Consider the following 27,094-nt stretch of genomic DNA (forward strand, 5'->3'; position numbering starts at 1 on the left):
AATCGATTTTATTCTTTGCGCGCATACACGTCCCTTTTGCATATATTTCTTTTTGCCTGGGGCTGAGTTTCAGCGCCCAGGGCTGGGCGCTGGAATATTCGGCGCCTGGTCCTTGGCGTTGAAACTGCGCCCCAGGAACCGTTTTTTTTCTTTCTTTTCATTCTTTTGATTCGATCGTACCTGTTTTTGCAGATTTGGCTTGCGGAACGGCTTAGACTTTTGGAAGCTCCTGCCGATCCTAAACATTATCGCCCTATAGCTTTGGGTAACCGAAAATACTTGCACCAAGGCCAGGACGAGGCCGAATGGACCTCCTTTTTTACTTATGGCATTTGTTCTATTAAGTGGGTGGTACCATGGTGGGGTTTGACTACTATGACAGGGGGGTCTGATGTATCGGTTTATGTTTCTTGGTTGGGGCTATCTCGTCCCATTTATATTTTCCCTTGCCGAGTCATGCGTCAATATGGTTTAAGGCAGACTATCCCCTTTTCTGATACGGTACCACCTAAGGTAGCGGCCTTTTCACAAACACGGGTCTTAGCGTGGGCTAAGTATTATGATGGTCTCCCGCGTTGGGCCGTAGCTACAAATGGCTTTGTGGGTCTTTCTGAAAATTACAAGTTGTGGATGAGCTCCGATGACAAAGATGTGAGGACCGAGGCTCAAAATGGGGAGCCGGCTGAGCTTTTGATACCTCGTATTCTTGTTAAGTATGAGGGTCCTGATTCTTCCAAACCTCGTACCTATAGTTTTAAGACTGTGAAAGCTCATCCTGATCGAAAGCGAAAGGAAGTTCCTCCCCGTTCCAGTTTCAGGCCTAAAAAGATGCCTAACATGAAGGGGCCTGCTGTTGTTAAAAGAAATGCAAGCTCTCGCGAAGATCGTTGCCGGAACAATGTATGGGTTAGGAAGGCTCAGCCGTCTGTAGAAATAGTGGCTAGTCTAGTTGATGATAATAATCCTTCTCCCATCATTGCATGTGCCCTCGAGGCTGAGCGGGCTATAACTGAGAACGTTTCTGAAGCCTTGGCATCTTTGGAAGTTAGTGTCCAGGAGCCGGTTCTTATGGAGATTGACATTGGGGCAGCGCAGAGGACTGTGGGAGTGGATCCTGCGAATATTGCCCTCTACAAGACTTTATTTGATGATCTAGAAGAACTAGAGTAGTGTAGTTCTTGCTAGGGTGTAGGTGCCCTCTATTTATTTCAGTCGTGTTTGTTTTTATTTTTAGCACTCTGTTTTCCTTCTTATTATATTTTAATAAAGGCGTATTTTTAGTTTTCATTTATTTTTGTTTCTCCTCTTTTATATGTCTAACACTTTTTACACAAAGAATATTTTTTTTTTATTATTTGGACCGAATCCTTGGTAAGGATTGCCTACGTATCTTGTCAGAATCAGGTCGCGCGTAGTTCTAGCTTTAGAATAAGTTCTAGTATGCCGGATTTCGGTAGATATGTCCTGAAGTGGAAACATATTACTTAATTTGTCAAATGAGTGAAGTATTTATCATTATTTTCATCTGCCGTTTTTTTGCCATAGGTTGCGTGAAATTCGACTAATTTGTATAGCTATATTCTTGGTAAACCTATTTGGATACGTACTGTACCCCCCAAGTGTTCGTTATTTTTCCATTGTGTGCGGATAAAATGACGAGCACTTTCGAAAAAGAAAACTTTGGCAGGCAGAGAGTTTCAACGCCCAGGCTGGGGCGTCAGAAATTTCGGCGCCCAGCTCTGGGCGCTGAAAATGACTTGGGCGGTCAATTTTTGACGCTTTGCTTCACATGTTCTTGCGTTTATTATTATTTTTTTGTGCCTTGATATTGTGCTTCGTATTTAAAGTTAATTTTGGGGCTATTTTGGAGGCTTTTTTGACTGTTAGCGTGAAATGTACTTTTGTCTGGATTAATTTTTTCTATTGGTGACTTGAAATAGATTTGAAAATGGAGTTAGGGTGCGGAAGTTATGAAGATCTTTGTGTAGGCTTTGGAGGTGGGTTGTTAGTGAAGGGTATGATGGAATCTATGTTTTATGAATCTGTTTTTTTTTGGTAACATTTGCATTGTTTTAAATTTTTCCTTTGATTTTGGGTTGCATGGATTGGCTCTTATGATGACACTGGTTGGCTTTTTAGGTTTTGGGGATATGAATGGGATAGTGTGGTTTATTTTGTGGGTTTCGGGAATTGGTTCCCATGGCACTATTTCAAAACCGAGTGGGCTTTGTTTGTTGGGCCTAGAGTGGGCCGCCTCTTTATTTTTGTATTTTGCAAGTACATTTGGTGTTTATTTAGTGTTAGAACAAAATTTTTAGGAGAAATATTACGCCTTTATTGATTCGGAAAGTAAGGAAAACGCACTGAAATAAAACTGACCCATATTCTAAAGGGCCTTAGGACCATCTAAAGTCTCTATTATTTTTTCTATCAATCTAAAGAACTACTAGGCGCTTTTTACTAATGGTGCTCTATGTGGCTCAAGCCTGGGGTTTAGTCTCATAAAACTTCGGTCCTTCACCGGTACTCATCTTGAATTCCATTCCTTTTGTGTTGACCCACTGATATGTCTTCACCCATCCGTTCCCGACCTCTTCTAGTGTTGATGCAGGAGAGATTAACCGGGTTGGATCGAAACCTTCATCTTGTAAAGCTAGGGTAGTCATCACAGTCTCGTTCTCCATAGGCCTCGATTTGTTAAACAATGTCCATAGAGCCTGGTTGTCCAATATTTCAGCTGTTTTAGCCTTGGCAAGGTGGGGTGCCTCATCCAAGGTGTGGCAGTCATGGAAAATTTCAAATCCGGGTTTTAGCAAGCCATCCTGAACGAAGGGTTCAGGGAAATCACAGCATGGGTGTTCTTCTCCTTCCCAAACGAACATCCCGTTAAGGGTCCTTTGATACGGGGGAAGGAGGGTGGTTTGTTTGGTTTTGTTAAGGCGTAGCCTAGATAGGCGGTCAGCAATATCTTCCTCCGTTGGTTCATAACCTAAGCCAAAGGGAGTAGATTTGTCGGGAAAAGGATGGAATGTGCACTCCTTCTTCCTTATGCCCAATGGGGTTCCTGGAAAATAGCCTTGAGCTAACCGTATTCTAGGGATGACTCGGGATGCATGCGGGTCTAGGAATGCTGGATCATAATCTTCGATGAACTGGATTGTTTCTTCCATTTGAAACCCATAAAGGTTGTCTGCAGTTTCATCCGTTCCAACCATAGTACAACTGACGTCGAGAGGAGGGGCGCGGATTTCTAGTATTACCCCGTTATGGTTAAGTTTAACCATTTGGTGCAAGGTAGAAGCCACACCTCCTAAGTCATGGAGCCAAGGTCGCCCCAAGAGGAGGTTGAAAGTGGGCTTGATATCGATTATTTGAAACTCCGTGGTGTGTGCCACAGGCCCGGTTTGTATGGTAAGGTTGATTTTTCCCAATACAGGCCTTCGGGAGTTATCATAAGCTCATACCCCTTGCGTGGAGGTTTGGAAATCATCGTTTCCTAGCCCCAAGCAATGGGCGGTTCGCAATGGGCAGACATTAACCGCCCAACCATTATCTACGAGCGCTAGGGGGATGTTTTGTCCTTTACATCCAACCACTAGGTAAAGGGCTTTATTGTGAGCACCCCCCTCTTTGGGTAAGTCTTTATTAGTGAAAACTATGGCCTTTTCCCCGGCATCTCTCGTGACGTGGCTAACCAATGAGTCAGGTGTGATATATGTAGGTACTGAGATGAGGTCAAGTGAGCGAATAAGCTTTTCGCGATGTTCCTTTGAAGTACACATAAGATCCCAGATGGTAATCTCAGCCTTGGTTCTTTTTAGTTGTTTCAGGAGAGGATTTTCAATGACTTCCGCGACGGTGGCGTGCCGTCCATTCTCAGGAGTTTGCCTAACCGGGATGTCGTCCATAGGAAGCGGGTGAATATCCGGTTGGTATATCCTTCCGGATCGGGTGAGGTTGTCGACCTCAGGCTCCTGAGGGGTGGTGTCAATGAGAGCATACCCGGGCCAAGTTTCAGTGAAGAAGTCCTGGCCCGAGACTTGAGATAGGTAAATATCTTCAGCATCATCGTTCCACACACCGCACACTTCCCTCTCGATTCGATCCATAGGGACCACAACGAGTGGTGCACCTTGAGGTGTAATATACACCGTGGGGTCGAAATTCTCTGGTTGGTCGAGAGAGATGTGACAAGAGCCGAGTGGGCTCTTGTTGTTGTTGGGTTTGCCAACGTTAGGAAGAGGTATCACTTCATCCTCTATCATGTCCTGGATCGTATGTTTTAGACTCCAACAGTTTTCAGTGTCATGCCCATTTCCTTGATGGAATTTGCAGTAAGTACCTTCGACCCAATATTTTCTTTTGACAGGAGGGTCACGGGTGGGGCCTATAGGTCTCAACTTTCCTTGATTGGTTAGTCTTTCAAAGGCTTGTACCAAAGTTGACCCGAGTGGGGCAAACTTTCGGTCTCGGACCCATCTTACAGGGTTTCTTCGGGCGGGAGCCTCTTCTACAACATGGACTTCTTGGGCTTGGGATGTGTTACCCCGATTATAGGTGTTGGTCTTATATGTGGGTTTTCTCTGTATGGTTTTGGCGAGGTCGTCCTCGATCTTTATTCCCACATCATAAACTCTTTTGAAAGTGTCGAGTCCCAGGTACCTAAGGTGTTGTCTGTAAGCCGGGTCCAGGTTGTCAATGAATTTTTGGACCAATTCTGTTTCGGGAGGCCTATTGATTAGCTGGGCCGCCTGGTCCCTCCATCTAGCAAAGTAGGTTGTGAAACCCTCATTTTTCTTTTGGAAGAGAACTTCCAGCTCGCGCATGGTGACTTGGAAATCCATGTTCGACGAGTATTGCTTGATGAAGACATTGACAAAGTCTTCCCAAGTGGGGAAGAGCTTAGGGTCCTGGTGATAGTACCATTTGAGCGGCACAGGTTCCAAGGACAAAGGAAAGGCAGGTAAGTACATGGACTTGTCCACGCCTTTCAGGTTCATGGTATTCACAAAGCTCAGTAGATGATCACGGGGGTTGTCCGTGGCCTTGAACTTTGGTAAGTCAGATGAACTGAACTTTTCTGGTAATTTGCCAGGAAAAGGTTCAGGATCAAGGGAGAAGTATTTGCTCCCCATGGTTTGCTGTAGGACCATTTTTTCAATCCTCTTCTCGTTATCGAGGTCATTTTTGGCTTGCGCAGCCGCTAAAGCTTCATTTTCCATTTTCAGTTGGCCCATAAGTTGGGTCATTTGGACCATCTGGTCTCGCAAATCTTCGATGGACATGTTTGAAGGTGCGAATCGAGGTTGGGGAAGCGGAGATCCTTGAAATGAGGGACGACGGACGGAGCTTGGAGTTACTAAACCTGGTGTTGGCGATGTATCTCCGAGACGCACTAACCGTTGATTCCCTGATCGGCACCAAGTGGCAGGACCAGTCCTAGGCATAAGATAAGCTAAAGTTTAGGTTCCCAAAGTTTCAAGCATTACTTAGTCTAGACTTCGACTCTCTAAATGGTTTTTCACTCTTTCTTTTGTCGGTACACTTTTTGGTTTTTTTTTTATTTTGGTCATTCTTTGGATTTTCGAAACACTTGCCCGTGTGACATTCATAGTTGTTAGCACGTTCGGTTTTGGTGCCGGGTATTGTCGTCGTAGGAGGCCTAACAACGACACAAAGAGTTATTAATTTTTTGCGAGTCGCTTTTGAAATCGAGCGCTTTTCTTATGCCCTCGTAGCAATTCATTTTTATGAACATTTTTTTGCGCTACGTATTTTCCTTTCGCGCGGGCACCGAGGCTGCTGCGCCTGACCAGAAGGCCAAGCAGCAACTTCAGCGCCCAGCGAGGGGCGTTAGAAATTCTGGCGCCTAGCCAGGGGCGTTGAAAATGCGTCCCTGGCTGGTTCTCGTTTTCTGTCTTCTGTTTATGCGACTTCGATTTGCGTGCTTTCCTAATAATGTCCTTTACGCGTAACAGCGTTTGTGGGATTCGTTACAGGCCATCCCGAGCGTCGCTTATTTTGTGGCGATCATTCGGGTTTGCGGAACACGTGTTTCGGTATAACTCTTTGGCAAATTAGTCTATGAATGTTTGGGCAGTTTTTAAGGTCGTTGGTTTTCTAGGATAGTTTGTCTCACACAATCACATATTTCGCTACACATAACTACATTAAAAACATGGATTTGAAAATTAAATATGCCACGTAGTTTATGATAGGCTTCTATGGGTAGTTTATTTGCGCCTGGCTTGGTACCGCTTCTATCGTAGATCCAACACATGCCCCGGTCGAGGTAGTGTCTTCAACAAACGAATTTCGCTCAAGAGGCCAACCCGCAAGTGCAAGCCAAGGGGGCATGCAGGCGAGAGGGACCTAATGAGCGAGCGATTGGGTTTGGGATAGGTGTACTACCTGCACAAGTACCGAGTGGGAAACATGCGCGGCGTATGCACCCCCCTATTGGCGAAAAAAGGTATCCTTAGTCCCAACTCCCGAGGGAGCCGAGATTCGTTATGCGGTTCTGCCCGTTCACATTAATATGCTGATTTTCAGGTCGTCCCAACTTGATGGGGAAATAAACGCGGGGTAGGATCGTTTCACCCTTCCGCTATTTTGATTACCTACAAGCATGAGTATTTCCTTCACTATCCCCAGTGGATTCGCCACTGTGAGGGGGTCGAAAAAGCGCGAGGCTAATGCGTGACCTCGTCCCTCGTGGGTGTGACGATTCTTTTTATTCAATCAAGTGTAATTGGATTTCCTGTGAGTATACACCCAATTGACTAGTAATATAGGAGTCGCCATTCAGTTTTTAACGACAATGAGAAAAACTGACAAAACCCGGTTATCGTGACATAAAGGGAGTGCAAATATGTTTGACCACGACGGCCGTAGGTTCCCTTGTGATCCCTGGTGTGGGGATCTCTCAATATACATCCGCAAGGTAGAGATTGAGGGTTCGGGGGACTGTAACTACCGAGAGGAGTACTTCGCTCGTCGATAACTCCAGAGGCAGGATATCCTTACTAGCTCAGCATAAATAATTGAAGGGACATGCGTTAACTATTAAACTAATCTGAGTTGATTTTAGCAATATGCAACATATAATACTAATTCGATCGTGATTATCTGATTTAAATAGCATTAAGGGACCTAGCATGATAATCCGATTTCCCAAAAATATTATATTTATTAGGCGTGATAGAACAATCAGATTAGGTTAGTTTAACAGTTCATAAAAAGGGCGAGGAAAGCAGTTAAATCATCGAAAAGGGACACATTACGACGCACCCTTGAGAGGTGCGTCACGGTTCTCAGAAAACTAACCACTTTGACTTTGCTATTTCTCCTTTTTATTTAACGAATCTCAATTATGGGACATGATACGTTCTGTTCGATTTATGGATCGATTGCGACAGAACGCGTGAACAGTTTCGCAGCGAGAGGCTTAGGCTAAGGGTTGGAGTCAATACTCAGAATATAATTGTGTGTTGTTGTGTGTCCCTTCACGTCGAATTTAGGGGGCTATTTATAGGGAAGAGTTCGTGGAAAGATAGAATTGCAGAGTTCTAATCCACAAAGAATTAGGAAAAAACTCGTACCGAGGTATTTTCAGCGCCCAGGCCTGGGCGCCGAAGATTTCGGCGCCCAGAGCCAGGCGTTGAAAATAGGGTCTGGGCTGTTTTCTTTAGTCAGATTCGGATTCCTGAAATCCGTAGAGTTTGAGATTAATTCGAGTCTTTTAGCGCGTATCAATTTTGTGACGGAATGCATCCGGGCCCGTTACGAACTCTAGGCTCGTTAGGATTTCAATTAATACGTAAATCTTATTTCCGAATCATATTAGGAATAGGATTCTCGCAGTTTTCTATCTCATTTAGGATTTATGTTGGAATGCAACACCTAATTCTGACAGGTTTCTATCTTTTATGATTTGCCACTTTTAGAAGCTACCTTTTACGGCAGTCACTATTTTTAGCAGGTTTCCATAAATAGCAGGTTTCGGGTGAAATGAAAAGGGGAATTGAGATTCGTTTATTTCATAGGAGATGCGTTGTCAAGTGGAGATTTACGTCTTCATCATCGAACCTTTCCCTTGCCGGAACGGGGACAAAAGTAGGTGTCTACACTTATGAGCCTCATGCTTGGACGAATAATGAAGTTGTAGAGGAATACAGTTAAACATATAACATGTGCGGAACATCCCCAAAGCCAAGAAACATGTATAAAGCACTGATTAAGCATACTTACATTTGAAGTGTGTTTTCCCGAGTTTAGTATCAACGAACACGAATAAAGAACTCCAATTGTCGTTCCTCTATTTGGTTCACCGACACGTTCAGATCCGTCTTGATAATCGTTGCTTAGACAATATTCAAGAGTGTTTGCTTTTTCGGGAAGAACAGTTTTGAGTAGAGAGCAAAACTGAACGTACGTAATTTCAAAATTAGGTTTAGGGTTATGGAAAAACTGATTGTGTGTGTGGAAATATAACCTAATATTATATTTAGTGTAACCGGCCAAGACACAAGGCCTTGACTAGCCACACACACACACACACCGGAAGCCTTGCGCGCGCAACCCACTGCAGGCCGAAGCCCACAGCGCAGCCGAGCAGCAGCGATGGGCCATGGGCCACGCTTAGCTTGCTCGCTGCTATCCTTATGCGCGCACTCGCAGCCATGCGGGCTGGCTTGCTCGTTGCGCGAGCTCGCTGGCTCGCTGGGCCTTGCGCCCATGCGCGCTTGGTTCGACGGGCCGGCAGCTCCGTTGCGGCTCGTATTCGCGACGAACGTCTTACGGCTATTATTTATCGTATTGTACACGACGAATCACCGTCGTACGGTACGATTATTCGTTTCTCCTAGCTTACGAATATTCGCGATACGATATATGATTCCGATGCAAGGTCGTATCGTATATTATGTTTTTCCGAACTAATTCCCGAAAAGCTATTAAATGAATTTCCGATTCATTTAATCCGGTGATCTGTTACATGCCATTGGTGTGACCTTATAGGTTAAGTCAAGAGTAAGCTGTGAGCCTAATATAGATTAGAACTCACTGATCGGAACCATCGCTACAGCTAGCTGTTCCGATCACTTGATCTCACTGAATTAATTGTTCGTAATTAATCTGAGCCTTGGTATTAGACTTAATGCACCATGGGTGAAGGACACATTTCCTTCAGAAGCGCCATGCTTAAAAGACTTAGATTATTTTTCTAAGTAAGAGAATGTGCTTTTATTATCCCAATAAAGACTAATGAGCCCCATGTTGGGGCGAATGATGAAGCGTCATGCTGGAAAGACTAGATTATTTTCTTAGTAGGAGAATAGGCCTTTATTCTCAAATAGGGACTAATGAGCCTCATACTTGGGCGTATGATAAAGCGTCATGTTTGCAAGACTTAGATTATTTTTCTAAGTAAAATTAAGATTGGGCTTTTCTTCTCCAATAGGGACTAATAAGCAACTTGCTTGAAATACTAGATTATTTTTCTAAGTAAGAGAATGACACTAGTAGAAAAAACCTCAAGTGCTTCCCAAGCACTTAACCGAACCTAATTTTTTTTTTTTTAAAAAAAATCACAAGTGCTGAGGTTTTCCTATTCACCCAAGCACTTGATTACAAATTTTACAAGTATTTAGGGTGAATCACCTCCAAACACTTGGACCTCCCTTCACTAGTTCATTTAGGTTAATTCCTTGACAAAAAGTTCAGCTATTTCCCCATGTTTCTGCCCCTGCTTCTTCCCCCACCACCCACCTCAAAAGCGCCACCGTCGTTCCATCCTTTCCTCTCCAGCAACAATATTTTCTCCTCTCCAGAAGCCAGGTCGGCGACTCACCTACTGCTGGAAACCACCACTGCAACCACCTCCTATCCTCTCATGGGAAAAGAATCGCGCACACCGCCACCATCACTTGCTCGCCTCTTGCTGGACACTGCTAAGAGGTTCGTTCATACGCGTTCTCTTCTCGAATTGGAGAATATTTTTGTGTTAATTATTAATTTGTCAAATTAATTTGAATCAAACCCTTACATTTTTCAATTTTCAGACACCAATTATCACCAATTTTGTTAATTTGTCAAATTAATTCGAATGAAACCATTACATTTTGGTTTTTGCAGCTTTCATTTCATTCCTATTGAATTAGCTGGTTTGTACAAGAAAGTCTTACATCTCGTGGATTATTTTGGACAATATCGACAACTTCTTGATAGTGAGGTGTTTAGTGTCTCCTTCTATCTCATGTGTTTGGGAACTCTCCCTTTATTGCTCTTATATTTAACTATTTGATAATGCATGGTCTTTGTAATTTACCTTGCTGATGAGAAGACAATACTACCATTGTTCATTGCCTTTCACACCGATCTATTCAAGATCTCGGTCTGGTAGTTATACCAGAGTTACTTTAAGAAGTTATCTTTAGGGCATGTTTGGCCAAGGTTCTACAAAACTATTTTTTTCTTCTTAGAAATAGTTCTCTAGAAACTGTTTCTAGAGAAATTTTGAAGTGTTTGTCCTTACCATTTTACAAGCACTTCTAAGAAATAGAAACGGTATCACAATGTTTGGCCCATATATTTTTATTTTAGATTTAACTTTAATTAAAATACCAACTTAATTTTAAATTTTAAAAATAAATTTGAGGTAGTATGTTTATCTTTAATTGAGTTTAATATGGTTTGGCAGTTTGGCATGTCATTTATTTGTAAAGTTTCACACTATTAACCAAACTTTTTATCCCAAAAATCCCTTTTGATTGAAAATAATTGAAATCCACATATCAAAAGGGATTGGAATTCATCCATGTTCTTCATCCATATTAGTTTCTTAAACTTCCAACTAAACTTCCATTTGATTCAAAGAGCAACAATACCAACGACAAGCGCACCAAGAGAACAACCAATAACATTCCAATTTTCTTTTCAATCTCTCTCATCTTGACCTCCCCTATACTCCCATAAGATAAGTTGTATTTTCTTGCTTTGTAAACCCCCAAAGTCTCAACTACTGCAACTTTCGACATGGCGGTGACGACACCACTAGAAAACTTGCCATTATAAAAGACAGATTGTTGATGCCTAGACATGCAGATCACAATAACATCAAACTTGGGGTTAACTAAGTATTAAAAGTATTGTGAAATTAGTTGATTTCTCAAAGGATTGGATCTAAAGTTAGAAAAGAAAGAGAAAAGACGGAGGAGAGAGATTGTCAGGATGAGTTTGTAATGAGGACTTGTGGTCATTCTTTCTTTCCTTGAGGGTATATGGGTCCATATGAAATATCATTTAATCATGAAATCTCCTCCGAAGTTGAAGCCAGAAGCTCCAAATTGGAGCTTCTATTTCCAAGGCACAAAATTTCCTTCAACGAGCTGAGCTTCTTCTCGAGAAGCAGAATTTGTTTTGAGAAACTCACCGTTTGCCCAAGTTTCAGCTTCTAACCTCCAGAAATTGTTTGAGAAGCTAGGCCAAACAGGGTCTTAGTCTCTAACTCGATTTTAGTGAGTGTTTGAATCTGATATATATTCGTATTGCTACACTATACGTCTGCAAGTTGTCAAAGAGTTCTTGGTGATGAGTAATGTGTAGTTTATTCTGCTAAATTGCCTAGACCACTAAAATATTTTATGTGGGAAACTTTTATATGATTTGAGCAAAGTGAGGCTGCTTTTGGGAGGAAAGCAGAACTTAAGAGTCTTGATTTTCTTCTTTATAAGTAGGCAAGAATGGTTGGCACAACTCTGCCTAATACATGATTGATTCTGTTTTATTTGTAAGCTATGGTGATTGAGGTGGGCGTTGGGGGTTGCGTGACTTTCGATAAACCATGATCAATAAACTAAATTAAATTTGTATTTAGAAAGAGATTCTCGATTCCGTATTTAATTTTATATCATGTAGTATGGTCAAGATTTTATCTCTGAGACTTGGATTCAAGAAGAAATATTGTTATCATCTGCAAAGTTTCTGCAATACAAGACTATTTTATGTTTATTTTCTCCTTTCACTCCTATTTCTCCGATACATGTGTAATTGGATATCCATGTGCAATTATATGTTTAATTACATTAGATTCGGAGGTGATGTGCTCCCACTAGTCGTTAGTCATGGAAGCTCACTGGAGTGATAATACTTTTCTCCACTTGACTCAATCCTATGGCACTACACTAAGTATAGTAGCAAAGAGGTAAGTAATTGGTTGAACTCTCGGGGATCAAGTATTTTCTACACTATCAAGGGACAAGTACTCACTAGACACTTTACTTGGTCACAACAATCAGTGTTGACTTGTTTGCACAACTTATCACTAATTGTACAAACGAGGGGTTGTGAGGGGCCCGAAAAACACGACGGGGAGCCTCTAAAAGAGTATACGGCCCGCACGACTTTTCCCCTCTGGATGTGGCAATCATATTAAGTAAATTGGAACTAACTGTGGGCATTAGCCTCTTTTTACTAGTCTTTAGGAGTCGCCATCCAATTTAAGAAAACTGATAAAACCCGATTATCGTGATATGCCTGGAGTGCAAACATATTTGACTCACAACGCCCATAGGTTCCCTTGTGATCCCTGGCGTGGAGATCGCTCAACATACATCCAGCGGAGTAGAGATTGAGAGTTCGGGGGACGTTTACTAATACGGGGAGTGCCCAACATTAGCCCACACGACGGTCCTTACTAGTTCAATGTGACGACGATGGGACATGCTTTACGCTACATTCCTACTCTGAATTGATTTTAATGCACAGATATTCACTAAAAAGATGTCAAAATCATGATTTAGGTTAATTCAAGGTGCTTAGCAATAAACTGGTTTGTCTAAGAATTATCGGATTTAGGCGCGAGTAATATAGCAGATTAAAGTGAACAGATTTATATGGTGATGAAAGATGTAAAATATAGATTCAGGTTACAGCATAACGTAGGCTATACTGCGGTTCTTAGGAACACCTACCACTTAACTTTGCTAGATTTATGTTTGGCCTTTGAACTTTCCGATGCCTGACTAACTGCGGGACGGGATTCTTCCAGAGTGTTTGTATGTTTAGGATTAAGGATTGGGTTAAGACTTTGGCAGCGCTTCGGCAGTATTCAGACTGACTTAGGTGGTCGTGCGGGGTAAAGGTCTGCTTAACCGAGTGTTAATGCGGCAGACAACACGAATGCGGGACAGAGAGAAGCTTCGGTCAATACTCAACCTTAGGGTTTTAGGCTAGGAATGTCTGTCAATTTCCGGAATATAGAGCCCCTATTTATAGTAAAACAGGGCAGAATAAGATAGAACTGAGAAAATTAGAGTTTTCTGCTGAGATGTGTGCAGCGCTAGAAATTTCCAGCGCTTAGATCAGAAGCGATGTTATTTTCTAGCGATTCACATTTCAGCGCCAGATGTGTTTATTTTACAGCTAGATTAAAACTTTACTTTTGCGTGATTGGGTGAGAACCAAATTGCAACGCCAAAAAATAATAGCGCTTTGATTTGTGCGCTGGAATCATTAAAACTTTACTTTTGTGTTTTACTTTACTTTTCCAGCTTTATCCGGTTTTACCCGAATCTCACTCACGGTTTTATCTTTTAGAATACGGGTTGGGATGCAACTCTTACCCTTTATCCGATGATAAATCGTAATGTGACTTAAACACTCGGATGTTTATCTTATACGGTTACCATTCTGGGAAGCATTCAAGCATAACAGTTACTATAAATAACAGTTTCTAAAAATGGGGTGGCTTAAAGGATTATCAGTCAGTTATGAATCGTCGCTTAGTCAAGCGGTGTTTGGTTTCATCATCGAACACACCGTATCGGGCCTAGGGACAAATGTAGACGTCTACAGGGGTATAAACAATATAAGAGGGATAAGACTAGGGAAGAGGGATTCCACCAAGTATAGCTATAGTAAGTCAAGGTATCTCCACTCTACTCAAGCATGGTCATTTGGCAAATTACAAGTTAGTATAGGGAGCATTGTACACTACTATAAACCATTCCCACCCGATGGTCACAGTGTGGTTGAAGAGTTTATCGTTGTGTTTCCGATTTCCTACCTAGCTTCCCGATGGTCAAGTTGAAAACTAGGTAAATAGAAATGAGGCTCAACACTCACTATAATCACGCTCCTATGGTCAACATGAAGAATGAGCACTTTTCCGTGTCAATAGGGAGCGTTCCCGGTGTCAACGGCTTCATGCTCAATACCTATCTAAGAGAACAACTATAGCACATGAATCACTCTTTTCCTCGGGGTTTGGAACAAGGCAACAAACAAGAAAGGCACAATCCTAAGGCGTTTATCATGCATGCTACGATAAACCTAAGGTATCTAGCAAGAAAGGGTCAACATAAGGCACCGCACAGGCTCATACACCCATCTCAAGCAAGGACATAATCCCACAACAACTAGCAAAGAAAAACCAACACGAAACTTACGTACACACGAAGAGAGAAGCACCAATCATGCCATAATTCTACTAGGGGTCACCCAACCCCTAGTCCTAAGCTAACTACTCACACATAGCTACACTTAAACCTAGTAGATCTAAGTAAACTACACATGAAAACGTGATTTTATTATTTCGGGTAAAGAAACTCAACGTAGGATGTGAAATTGAGGATGAACACCAAGAACATACCACTTTGGGTAAAGAAATTCAACCAACAATCATGAACTAAAAACTCAAAAATTCAAACGAATGTAAGAACATAAAATCGGTAATGAAAGTAAGCATGAAAGCTAAAACAATTACATGAAACGAAAATGGAGATCTTGCTCCAAGAATTCAGAATTTAAAGGAAAATAAGAAATTAAACTAAACTAGAAAGCATTAAGGTTGGTGAGAGTGTGTCACAAAGAGTGAGAACTAAACTCCTGAAAATAAACCTAAAGACACACTCGACACTTTACAATTGAGGGGTAGCCTTCTATTTATACTAAGGGGAACATTTTCCCAAAAAGTAGGGTTGTCGTCAACTGTTGCACGAGGCTCTTCACTTCTGCAAGGCCCATGCAGTTTGGGTTTGGGTATCAGCAGCTGCACGACCCGTGCCAATTATGCACGACCCATGTTAGGGTCATGCATCAGGAACTGCACGACCTTAGCCGACTCGTGCACGACTCGTGCTTGGCTGCTTCCCATGGCGTTCTTTACTTCCCAATGCAATGTGAGGGATGCATCACAATGTGTGGATGATGCCCCTAGCTTCCCTTCTTATCTTCTTCACATTTCCCGTCGTATGAACATCGTGCTACTTCAAATGCATAGGCTCGACTTGGTGGAAAGACTTGGTGGAAGCTTTCCACCCATACTTCTCCTTCTCTTCGTAGGAGCCTTCAATGATAGTGATGAAATGGGATGACGAGGATGCCACGAATCTTTCTCTCGAACCCCATTTGTGTTGTCAATCTCTCTTTTGGATTAGAGGGACATCCATACTCCGTGCGTCGTTTTAGCTTGGCCTAGAAATGGGGAGAGAGGAGCACTCTGTTGAAAACAAGAAAAGAAAGGCAATAGAGTAGGAATAGCTCTAAAATGCACCCATATGAAACTAATATAAGCTAATATGTGCACGAAAGAGATCCTAAGTGGCTCCTAAATATGTGCTAATTACGAGCACATCAAACACCCCAAGATAAACTCTTGCTCGTCCTCGAGCAAGACTCATGAAGTGAAGCTCAATTGAAGCAAGAGCACAAGAATAGTCTGGATCACTAATGTCTCTCATCAAAACATAATGTACATAGTAGGGATGCAAGCGAGATCTTGGTCAAGACCTAAGGTAGTGACTACATCCAATCCCACACACAAGCACACATATTAGAAGTTAAAATATGAAAGCATGTTTTGGGTGTCTTCCTAAAGCTTGCTAAGCTCAAAAAAGTTCACTTAATAGCATTCTCTGTCATGAATAAGTGTGTAGTGTGGGTGAGCCTAATGTGCTCTTACTTTAGACTTGAAAATTTTCTAGAAAATGCTTGCAAACAAACCAAACATGCATGCTCATCTCAAGAGGACTTAATTTCGGTTGGGTGTTCTTTATGGCACCAAAATGTGGAAATAATATTGGTTATTGGGTGAAGCTTCAACAATAAATGGGAGAACATTACACACTTGCTTTGCAAAGTGGCCTACAATACATCACATGCTAGTATCCATCAACTACTTCAACTTGCACTAACCTTTTCAATAAGGCACAAATACAATCATTAGGAACAAATAACATATGTGGTATACAAGTGTAGACAAGCAAGGGATTTATTAACATGATGATACACAAACACTTGAAGACTTTTGATATTTTGAACTAAACTAGTTTTTCTATTTTTTTTTGTGTATGCTCCATTTCCGGATTGGAGGCATACATTTCTTCTCTTCCTTTTTTTTGACTTGAACTTGAAACTAAAAGAAAAACACGGACACATATGTACAAACATGGTACAATCATGGAGTGAACTTCAACACAACTTCTTGAGGTTCTTAGAAGCTACCTTACTTCCATCACGAACTTTTCCTTTCAAGGACTGGGGTATCAAAGAAAAGGTTATGGCTTGTGTTTGGGAGTAGAGCTGGGTAGGCTTCAACATGGGTATGCAAAGGATATATTCAAGAAGGGTTTTTGTTTAGGCACAACATGATACGAAAAATGGCCTCCGTCCTAAATCGGCATGTAGTTCATAAAGACAAGTGCATATATAGAGAACTAAAACAAATTCAAGTTTCATGAATCATGGGATGAGGGGAAATTATTATGTACACCACAATGACACTTGAGAGCTATTTTTGGGTGAGACTCGATTGAGAAAGCTAGACTAACATAGAAAGATAAGCATTTGGTTTTCGAAAAGCTATTCTTATGTAGAAAATCCCGAAATCACACATACAAAAGTACAAGAATCATTCAATCATGCATCACCACAATGTACAAGACATTTTATAGCACGAGACAAGTATCCAAACATAAAACACTTCATCCTTATGTACTAGTTTTGAGAATGCCTAAGGAGCCATAAAGAAAAGCTAAAAAGCATAATGATGCAACTAATGCAAGAGTTCGTACCTAATATGAAAAAATAACGAAAAAATTACGTCAAGAAATAAATAGAAAGCAATAAACTAAATCCAACCTATATGCAAAGAAAAATAGAAAATACTGCATATAAACACCCCCCAAGCTAAATTGAGCACATCATCCCGATTTGATTTAGCCGAGTGGTAGAGAGTACCTCATTGTGGGGAGTGGGGAGTTCTGGTAGATGATCAACTAGGGGGGTGGTGCCGATCCTCTTCTTCGTAAAATACTTATACCTATCGTGGTAAAGTATCATCACTAACATCTTTCTCATCATGGGTGTACTTGATATGAGCTAATTCTTGACCTTCTTCCATCCTTTCCTTTTCCTTTCTATCCTTCTTCCTTTCCTTAGTCATCTAAGCTATGTCGTTGTCCTTTAGCAGATGCAGTGCCTTCCCGTTTCTACCCTCTCTTCTTCTCTCACCCTTCTCTATCACGCCCCCTCCCCTCACTTCTCCCACTCCTTCTTCCACAGAGGGAATCTAGTAGAGGTTGGAGAAGGGGATGAGGCGCTTGAAGAATCCACGGGCCAACTGAGGGTGGGGAAGAGATTATAGTGGGATTCTTTCTACAAGAAAAATGAAGGACTCGTCCGTCACCCAGGGATTGAAGGAAATGGGTCCTTCACCCAAGGTGCATTGGTCCAATACTAAGGTTCAGATTAATTACGGAATTAATTCTATGAGATCAAGTGATCGGAATAGCTAGCTGGAGCATTGCTTCTAATCAGTGAGTTCTAATCCTTATTAGGTTCACAACTTACTCTTAACTGAACCTACAAGGTCATACTGATGACATAAAACCGATCGTCGGATTATATGAATCCGAAATTCATTTTATGGCTATTCGGAAAATTAGTTCAAAAAATGTGAATATACACTAAGACATTGGATGCATAATCGTATATCGCATTGTGTGTATTCGTAAGCTGGGAGAAACAAATAATCATATTTTACGACGTTGGATCGTCAAGTACTATTCGATAAATAATAGCCGTAAGACATTAGACGCAAGACGAAAAAGGTACGAGAAAGTTGTTGGCACATGAGCTCAAGCGCGCAAGCGCCAAGCCCATGGGCGCAACAACATAGCAGCAGCAACAACAAAATAGAGCGTAGGCCCATGGCCTTGCAGCTGTGTGTGTGCGGGCTCTGAAGCAATGCAGCAGCAACAACGCGCTGGCCTGGGCGCAGCCCACGACCCAACATATGTGCGCTTGTTTGCTTGTTTTCTCGAGTGGGCCTACGTGCATGCTAGACGGTCATAGGCCTTGTGCCTTGGCTGATTGGTTATATAATGTAATAGGTTATTTCATTAAGCTACACTATTCTTTTTTCCATGCTTCACATTATCTAACCCTAGAGGAAACTAAGAACCCTAATCTTCAGTTTGCCTCCTAAGTGAGATTTTCCCAAAAATCCAAAACCTTGTAGAAGTTCTAAGCTAACAGAATCAAGGCTGATCTGAACATGTCGGTGGACTATTGTAGAGGAACTACACATGGAGTTCTTGTTCGTGTTCGTGAGGCAAGTGGGAGTACGCGCATTAAATGTATGTTTTCATTTAATTCATACTTTTACATGTGATTCTACATCTAGGATGTTTTCCGCTTTTGTTAATTAGATTAGCATTAAATCCCAATAGTTATATGTAAGCTTCATGTTTAAAGTACTCCATATGTTTTAATATATTTTTCTTGATTTATTGTTGTCGAATATTTTTTGAAATTTTCGGACCCTTTTTCGGATTATTGGATGAGTCGGTGAAAAAATGTTGTTTTTGAAAAATGTCAGATTTTTTTATTTTCTTGAGTGTTTTTTGGGTGGAAACGACGTTCTAAGAAAGGCTCATGGAGTCCCCCCCCCCCCCCCCCCAAAAAAAAAAAAATCCGAAATTCAGCCTCTAAGTTGGATTTTTTGAGGGTTTTTCTTTTCGAAATAATTAAATCTTGAATAAAATCGTCTTTAAACATTAATTATGGATTGTCCTACTGGTTGTATATAATTATTGTGAAGTTTTAAAATTAATTTCGTTCAAAAATTATAATTCTAAACTCTAATTCCGGAAATCGTAAATTCATGATATATTTTTACGATCGAAAATTAATCAGATTAATTGATTACATCTGAAAATTTGCTTAGGCGAGTAGGGGAATATAATTTCATGATTAAATGGCTCATTTAAACATTCACGGATTAAAATTTTGATTGGATCATTACTTTTAATCGTTCACCTAAAGCAAATTTGGGTAAAAATTTGAAATTTAATTGTTTGGAATGATTTAAATTGTCGGATTGGTTTATCTAATGGATTCGAATTTATGTTGATTGGATCCGTTCATTAATTTTTAATAAAAGTTAGCCTAGATTTATTATTTTCAAGAATTGGATTGTGTGAAATTTTAATAATCACCCCACTTTAATTATTTTTCGTAATAAAAACAATTGGATTTGTTGAAATTATGAAATTTAAATTGTGCAAATTATCGTTTTGGGAAAAAAAAAATTGCATTGTTGTTTAGGTTGGACGAGCAACTCCTCACACATGGGCGAGAGCTGTTGTCCGAAGTGTTGTGTGTGTGTGCGTATTATGTCCTCGTGTCATTGTTGTGTGTGTGCATGTGCAACGAGACGAAGAGCAGGGGCAGCGGGCTACGTCGGTGCGCGCATGGCCTGCGCTTGTTGAGTGCAGTGTGGTGCGATGTGGTGGGCGAAGCCATGTAGGCGAGCATGCGTAGCATTACTGCCTTGCAGCGCACTGGGCAAAGTCAACAATGGCAAGTGTGCATGGGAAGGAGCAATGTGCAACGAGCATTTTCTCGTGCATGTGCCGCGAGAACGCGCGCCTATGCGTTGATGCATGAGCCATGGGCCTTGTAGCCATCCCCTTGTGCGGTAGGGGTTGATGCACAGCGGAACAATGAGTTGGGCGCAAGCCAAGCCTGCATTACATTGTTTTGTGCATTTTCGCTTCTGTTTTAATTCAAGGCCTAAATTTTGGGCTTTGGGCTTATTTTTGCACGTAGGGGCTAACATTATACTTTGTTGATATTTTATTTTATTTTACTTGGGTTGGGCCGTGAGTTTAAATATTTATAATTAAAAGTTCAAACGATATTGGTTTGAGTGGGAGCCTTTTTATGAAATTATTGAAATTAATTATTTTAATTAACTTTCGTAGGAAAATCACTTTTAATTAAATAAATATTTTGTTAGAATATAATTAAGGATTAATAATTTGGAATTGATTAATCTTTTAGAGCGCGTGTACATGAACGTGATTTTAATTAATCATGTATAATTATGTGTAAGTTTACTTGGGCCATTCGTTTTAGGATACGATCGTATGGGTGAATGCATAGTATACTATTATGTATTGCAGGTTTGCAGGTTTGCAGGTGACTAGTATGGCCCAACTATGATAATTAAATACGGTAAGCGAACCATTTATCTTGGAATGTAATTTTTTTAAATATGGTTTACGTACCATGAAGTATTGTTGTAATAATTAGATTATTTAATTCAATACTTCTAGGTAGCATTTTAAAAATTCTAAGTTATCATTTTGAATGGAATTCAAGACAGTGCCAAGATAACAAGGTGGATTTTGAAGATTTGATGCTTCAAGACCAAGTCAAGGGGGACATACTAGATCACCATTTATCTTATGCTTTTATACATTGATGTATGTATATTATGCATGAGATTGTTGTTTTATGTTTTGATTAACAATTTAGTTCACTAAATAATCAAACCAACATAGAAAAAAAACTAGGTCCAAATAATATTGAGTTTAAAATTGCCTTCCAAATCAAGCAGTTATAGAAATTTTCGAACCTAAGGTTTCCGCCAAAGCGAGGTGCTATTTTAGTATTCCTAGATAGTAAGGCATCCCAAAAGAGCATGTTAATTGTGGTTGCAACTTAAGCAATATTAATACGTATTGTGGCAAAGGAATTAGTTATGGCATTAACTTGTTAACCAAGAGTAGTTTGGAATTACTAGAAATTCGTTATTTCTTACCTAAAATCTTCAAAGGATTAAGACAAGCCAAAGTACGCTGAAGACTTAGAGAATTTTAGGGTCTTTGATTCATTTCATTCATTTTTTACTATGTATTTATTGCATGAATGAAATGTTTTAATAGCTTTAATGATTGCATGTATTCTTTTATTTCAAGTTATTAATGTATTATAAATGTTTATTGATAGATATTTCATTATGTAGAATATGAATTATAAGGTATATAATTATTCATCTTCAATTTTATTGCGTTCCGGATAATGGAACTGCAGTATTCCTCAATCGATTGATAACTTATTTTGAGAGAAATTCTCAAAAAGAAAGGAGAATGAGAACTTATCTTAGATGCTACATTTCTTATAGTGATCCCCATGGTTGTTTTCAACTAAAAGGTTCAATGGTTGACCAATTGGACCGCATATATTCAAAATACTGGGTAGTTTTGAAATAATGAAGTATTAAGTTAAATACTCGTGTATTACCAATGGTTAACAACCAATTTCCTTTTAATTCAATAATGAACTAGACTCATTGGATGTGGTCATTAAAAATAAATAAAAGGAAAGGGACTTTGTAAGCATAACAAAGTAAGAAGACCAAGCAAAGAGTAAAATCTTTTGCACTATAAGAAAAGAAGCTAGAAAGGATTGGAAACAGGAACAAAAGAAATGAATTGAAGATTCCATTTCTACCTAAATTTGTGTTAAAGAGAAACGGCTTAGAGAATGATCTCCTATGGTATTGGATTACCGCTTGAGGTTTTAACTTTTGTTAATAACTCAAGTTTTGGAAGCTAAGCCTAGATATTGACCTACAAGTGGAAATAAAGCAAAGTTGTGCTACATTAGCTGTATGGTCATCTTGTTTGTTTTAAAGTCTTTGAAAAGGCTGGAACTTAATGGCATTATGTTCCATTAATCATCATAAACAATTTTTTGTTTGGACAAAGAAAGACTCACATTCAAAGTAAACAAAAACGTTCGTCGAATGTTTATTGAAATAATATGGTTATTTATGGGTTGAGTCATATGATTGATTAATAAACAAGCAAATCTCTTGACATCCAAACTTTAGAAGGGTCAAATCAAATATCTTGATTTGTGTTCCAATTATCTTTGGCAATTTCATACGACCATATCAACAAGACAACATCCTAAAATTTCATGGCATGGATTTTTGGAAGTTTATTAATTTAAGACACATGGGTCTTACTTGTTGAAACTGACAGTGAAATGGAATATTGTTAAAATATTCTAGACAATTATGTTAATGGGCCAAAGATGGATTTTATGAATTGTCCATTTCACAAGAACTTGAGAAAATATGGCTCTATTTACTCAAAGTGAAATACATGAATGCTTCAATGCGATTCACAAAAGGACATAAAATCAACTTGGCAAAATATTTAGAACATCAAGCATGGGTCATGGTGATGTTTGCAAGATCCAAGAATGGTTATCAAGATTGTTAAATGGCATTATTACAATTAAAGCTCCACGAGAATATGGTATGTCTAAATGGAGAAATCGAAATCTATTCGATTAATGATAATTACGACTAATTTCCTATACATTTCTAAATGATACTCTCAATTGACTATCACACTAACCAAACTTTTCAAAATTAAAGATAAGATGTCATAAGGATTGAACTTCGTTTCAGTACATCTTTTTAGTAAATATATCAAGGGTTGTCAAACCCAGTGGGAGTTGGTGTTCACATCAGACAAACTTAAAAATAGATATATGTCTCTTTATGAATAATTCATAGAAGCAAAATGTATTGATTCTACCACAAATATTGGAACACGTAGTTTTTGCTCTAGATAATATCTTTTAGGAAACCATCATATTTCCATAAAAGGAAAGTGGGAGAAATATAACCTCGAAGTGACCTCAAAAGAACTTCGAGTCAAGCAACAAACAAATGTAGGAGACTTATGAGCCTTTGGAAGAGCTCCCCACTTAGAAGTCTTTGGAAGAGTTTCAAGAAGACTTTGGAAGAGTTTCAAGAAGACTTTGGAAGTGCTTCAAGAGAACCCTAGTACTCAAAGGACTTGAGTAATGTCTTTATAGACACTAAAGTTTGATGTTCAATACCTAGGTAAATCGTATAAGGAATAGAATTCAACCAAGATAGATACATAGATATCTTGAGGAATGAAACCTATGAAGACTTTTGATATTCTTCAAGAACATACGACTTACAGGTAAGCTACGACGAATTAAAAATTCCCAAACTTGGTGTATGGTTTAAGGATGTAGACGCATACATTTGACCCCAGGCTAGAAGCGACAAGTTTGGTGATGAAACAAAACAACCACTTGTCAAACCTATTCCGAATCAAGCAAAGAATGTTTTAAGACTGACTGACTCTTTCCCCAAACCCATATTTCCATTTATAGTAGCTTCCATTCAAAGTATCTTCTAAATTTAGTAAACCGTCCAAGATAGATTTACGGCCAGAGTTGCACTCCAACTCAACCCCTAAAAGAGATGGACAAAAGGAGAGTTTTAGTTGTATTCCAATTAAACTCCTAAAAGAGATAGAAAAGCAATAAACAGAATTTTAGTTGCATTCCAATTAAACTCCTGAAAAAGATTGAAAAATAGAGTTTTAGTTGAGAATAATTCAAAATAAGGATGAAAAGCGTAAAAAAGAGTTATAATCCGGAAATAAAACCGGATTAAGCTGGATAAAACGTGTGGAAAATAAAAGTGCGCAAGGAAATTCTTGCGCACAAGGCCCAACACAAAAATTTCTTCGTGGCAAAATCCATGCGCAAGAAATATCTAGCGCCCTTGTTTCAGTCAAACTCAAACACAAATTCTAAAGTAAATCAGGAGCATGAAACTGTGCGCGAAAAATCTTTCACGCACAGGTGTTGTGCGTGAGAAATTTCTCGCGCACATAAACTTTTTAGCAGTTCTCAAACTGCGAACGCTCTATCTTTCACGACAATCTTTTCCTATAAATATGACCTTGTACCAGCCGAGTAAAAGGCACCAATCATAATCTGATACGATAAACAAGTTAAGCCTAAGCCTAAGCCTTCCGTATATTCTGCAGTTCTGCCATATTAACTCTTGTTAAGCGGAACACTACCCGTATAAGAAACTTAAACTATGCATGGATCCTGCATGCCCAAGAGTCTAGTCAAGTCAAGGAAAGTACGTTGCGTAAAAGGAAAATGAGTAAAGACAAGTGGTTAGTTTTTTGAGAACCGCAATATAGCCAAAACTATATTGTAATGTGCCATAATCTGTTTTATTTCTTTAATCATCGTTAAAAATCTGTCAACATTAATCTGATTATTTATAACACCTAAAAAGATATTCTTTGTACAATCCAGATTCTTGTTAGGTACCTTAAATCAATCAAAATGATATTTTGACATTGTTTAGTTAATATTTATGCGTTAAAAGAAATCCAAATTAGTAATGTAGTATAACTCATGTCCCGTCATCGTTACATTGAACTACTCCCTCCGTCCCTTAATACTTGCACCGCTTTCCTTATCGGGTCGTCCCTTAATAATTGCACCGCTTCTATAAATGGAAATCTTTACCAATATTATATTATTTCTCACACTTACCTACTAACCCACCTACACTCCTACTCCCTACAAAAAATCATTTAAAAATTCACACCCATCACTCACCATTCCCCACCCTTTACACATTTCCCACTAACTATATTACCCCACTATCAACTAACACCAATTAAATTAATAAGTCAATTCAAGTGTCTTAAACTCCGCACCAGTCAAACCGGTGCGAGTATTGAGGGACGGAGGTGAGTAGTAAGGACCGCTTCATGGGCTAATACTGGGTACTCCCCGTATTAGTAAATGTCCTCCGAACCCTCAATCTCTACTCCCCTGGATCAATGTTGATAAATTTCCATATTAGGGATCACAAGAGAACCTACGACCGTTGTGGTCAAATACATGAGAATGAGTTTCGGCTACTACTTCCGTATCACAATAACCGAGTTTTGTCAGTTTTCCTCATTGTCGTTGAAAACTGAATGGCGACTCCAAAGACTTTAATAAGAGGCTGACGCCCAAAGTTAGTCTCATCTATAGTAATATATTAAAAGGCGTTTTGAAGAACGTATACGTGTCACGTAGATCTCTCCTTATTACGCCACATCACCACTAATTAGCATCATGACATTTCATTACAACCAAAAAACATCTAACAAAGATCAAACATAAGACCTCTTTGTTAAAAGTTACACTTCTTACCATCTTAACCAACTACAACTTATGTAATATCTTTCTATACAAGCAAATATATTCTTTTTAAAATAAACAATACATTGAATAAAAGTGAATGCAAAAAAGGGAATGATTATTTAATTTATAAATGTACAGTTATTACTTTGAAGAAAAGGATCCGGCTTTGTTTAGATTTTTGGATGTGAGTTTTAGATCTGGGAGGTTGTTGATCGGCCACTAATCTTATGTCATCACCGTAATTTGATGTTGACACCATCTCTACGTGCACATAATTAAAAAAAAGACCTGAATAAAAGTCAAAACCCGGGGCAACGCCCGGGCTACACACTAGTTTTACTTAATATAGCTTGTCATGCATCCACGAGGGAATAGAACGAAAGAAGCCCTAAACCCGTCTTTTTCCGACCCCCTCACAGTTTGAGGCCATTAAATCCTAAAATTGTTGAGGCCTTTAACATACGAAATATTTCATCTTAAGAATCAAGTCTATGATTTGGTTATTTTGCACAAAAGGGTTCACACCCGTTGGTTGCAAACATATTTTTAAAAACATACAAAGATGATATTGTGAATGCATACAAATGAAGAGCTAAATTGGTGATTAAAGATTACAAACAACTTCACGGTGTTGATAATGTTGAAATCTTTTCACCAAGTCGGAGTGTTTGAACTATTTTGGATAAATCTAGCAATCATTGCATATAGAAATATGGCAATTGGAAAGCAAAACATCTTCCTCAATTGGATCTTTGGAAGAAATTGTGTACGTTACACAATGTGAAAGTTTTGGATGCTAGATAAAGGAGAAAACTTAAGAAATCTTTTCGTAGATTAAAGCATGCAAGTGGGAATCAGACCATACTTTTCAACAAGGCTATTGAGCAATCATGGATTTGTCAAAATATGGAACATCTTATAGATAAGAAGTTTAGTGTGACTTAAGTCAACTTTATTGGTTCTATGTATGAGATACATATATATTGATTGAATATGACATTCAAATTCTAATGGTTAGATTTGGAAGTATTTGTCAATATTAGAACCAAGGCGAAACTTAGATCATATTGGATTAAGGATCTATGGGATAGGATCTAAAGCGTTGTTTGGATTCTGTAATTGTAATTACTAAATCAAACACAAATGGGAGACTCAAATTAAAAGAGACTCCATTCTCAAATGAGTAAATCTAAGTAATGAATGGTTTAACTAAGTGTAAAACTAGCCTGTTATAGAAATGGCTAATGTTTTTCGTCGGTTTTTATAAGCTTTTAGGATTTAATTTTATTAATTTTATTTAATTTTACTTTAACAGCTATCATAAAAGAGGAATCCAAAGAGAAGATAAAAAACCAGACAACACAAAGAACTGATCTCAAAACCGTCCGGTTTCTCAAAACCGGTCGGTTACGAGTTCAACCAAAAACCTTCATAAACCACATTGTTCTCAAAACTTGCCGGTTTTCGATGCACTTCAAGAAATGCCTTTTTAAGTCCGTTTTTCAACTTGCACTCGAAACCTGTCGGTTTTGGAAAACCTGGCAGGCAGTTTTTGAGAAACCTGTCGATTTTGGAAAACCTGGCAGACAGGTTTTGAGAAACCTGCCGGTTTTGGGAAACCTGGCAGGCAGGTTTTGAGCGCACTTTTCCATCTTTAAATTCCAAAAATCCCCCACTAAAGATGAGAAAAGATACCAAATGAAAGAGGAAAATATTGGGCATAAGAGGAGATTAATAAATAGTA

The 27,094-nt window shown here is 39.4% G+C and overlaps 1 protein-coding gene across 1 annotated transcript; it reads left to right on the plus strand.

Annotated features, from left to right (window-relative positions):
- The first annotated feature begins 9,694 nt into the window (after positions 1-9,694).
- LOC130467074 (uncharacterized) lies at positions 9,695-10,577 on the plus strand. The gene is made up of 2 exons (XM_056835537.1): positions 9,695-9,957; positions 10,135-10,577. The coding sequence occupies exons 1-2, from the start codon at positions 9,734-9,736 to the stop codon at positions 10,301-10,303; spliced, it is 393 nt and encodes a 130-aa protein (XP_056691515.1). The 5' UTR covers positions 9,695-9,733; the 3' UTR covers positions 10,304-10,577.
- The last annotated feature ends 16,517 nt before the right edge of the window (positions 10,578-27,094 follow it).

Source organism: Spinacia oleracea, chromosome 2 (genome assembly GCF_020520425.1).
Source record: "Spinacia oleracea cultivar Varoflay chromosome 2, BTI_SOV_V1, whole genome shotgun sequence".
Classification (NCBI taxonomy): Eukaryota; Viridiplantae; Streptophyta; class Magnoliopsida; order Caryophyllales; family Amaranthaceae; genus Spinacia; species Spinacia oleracea.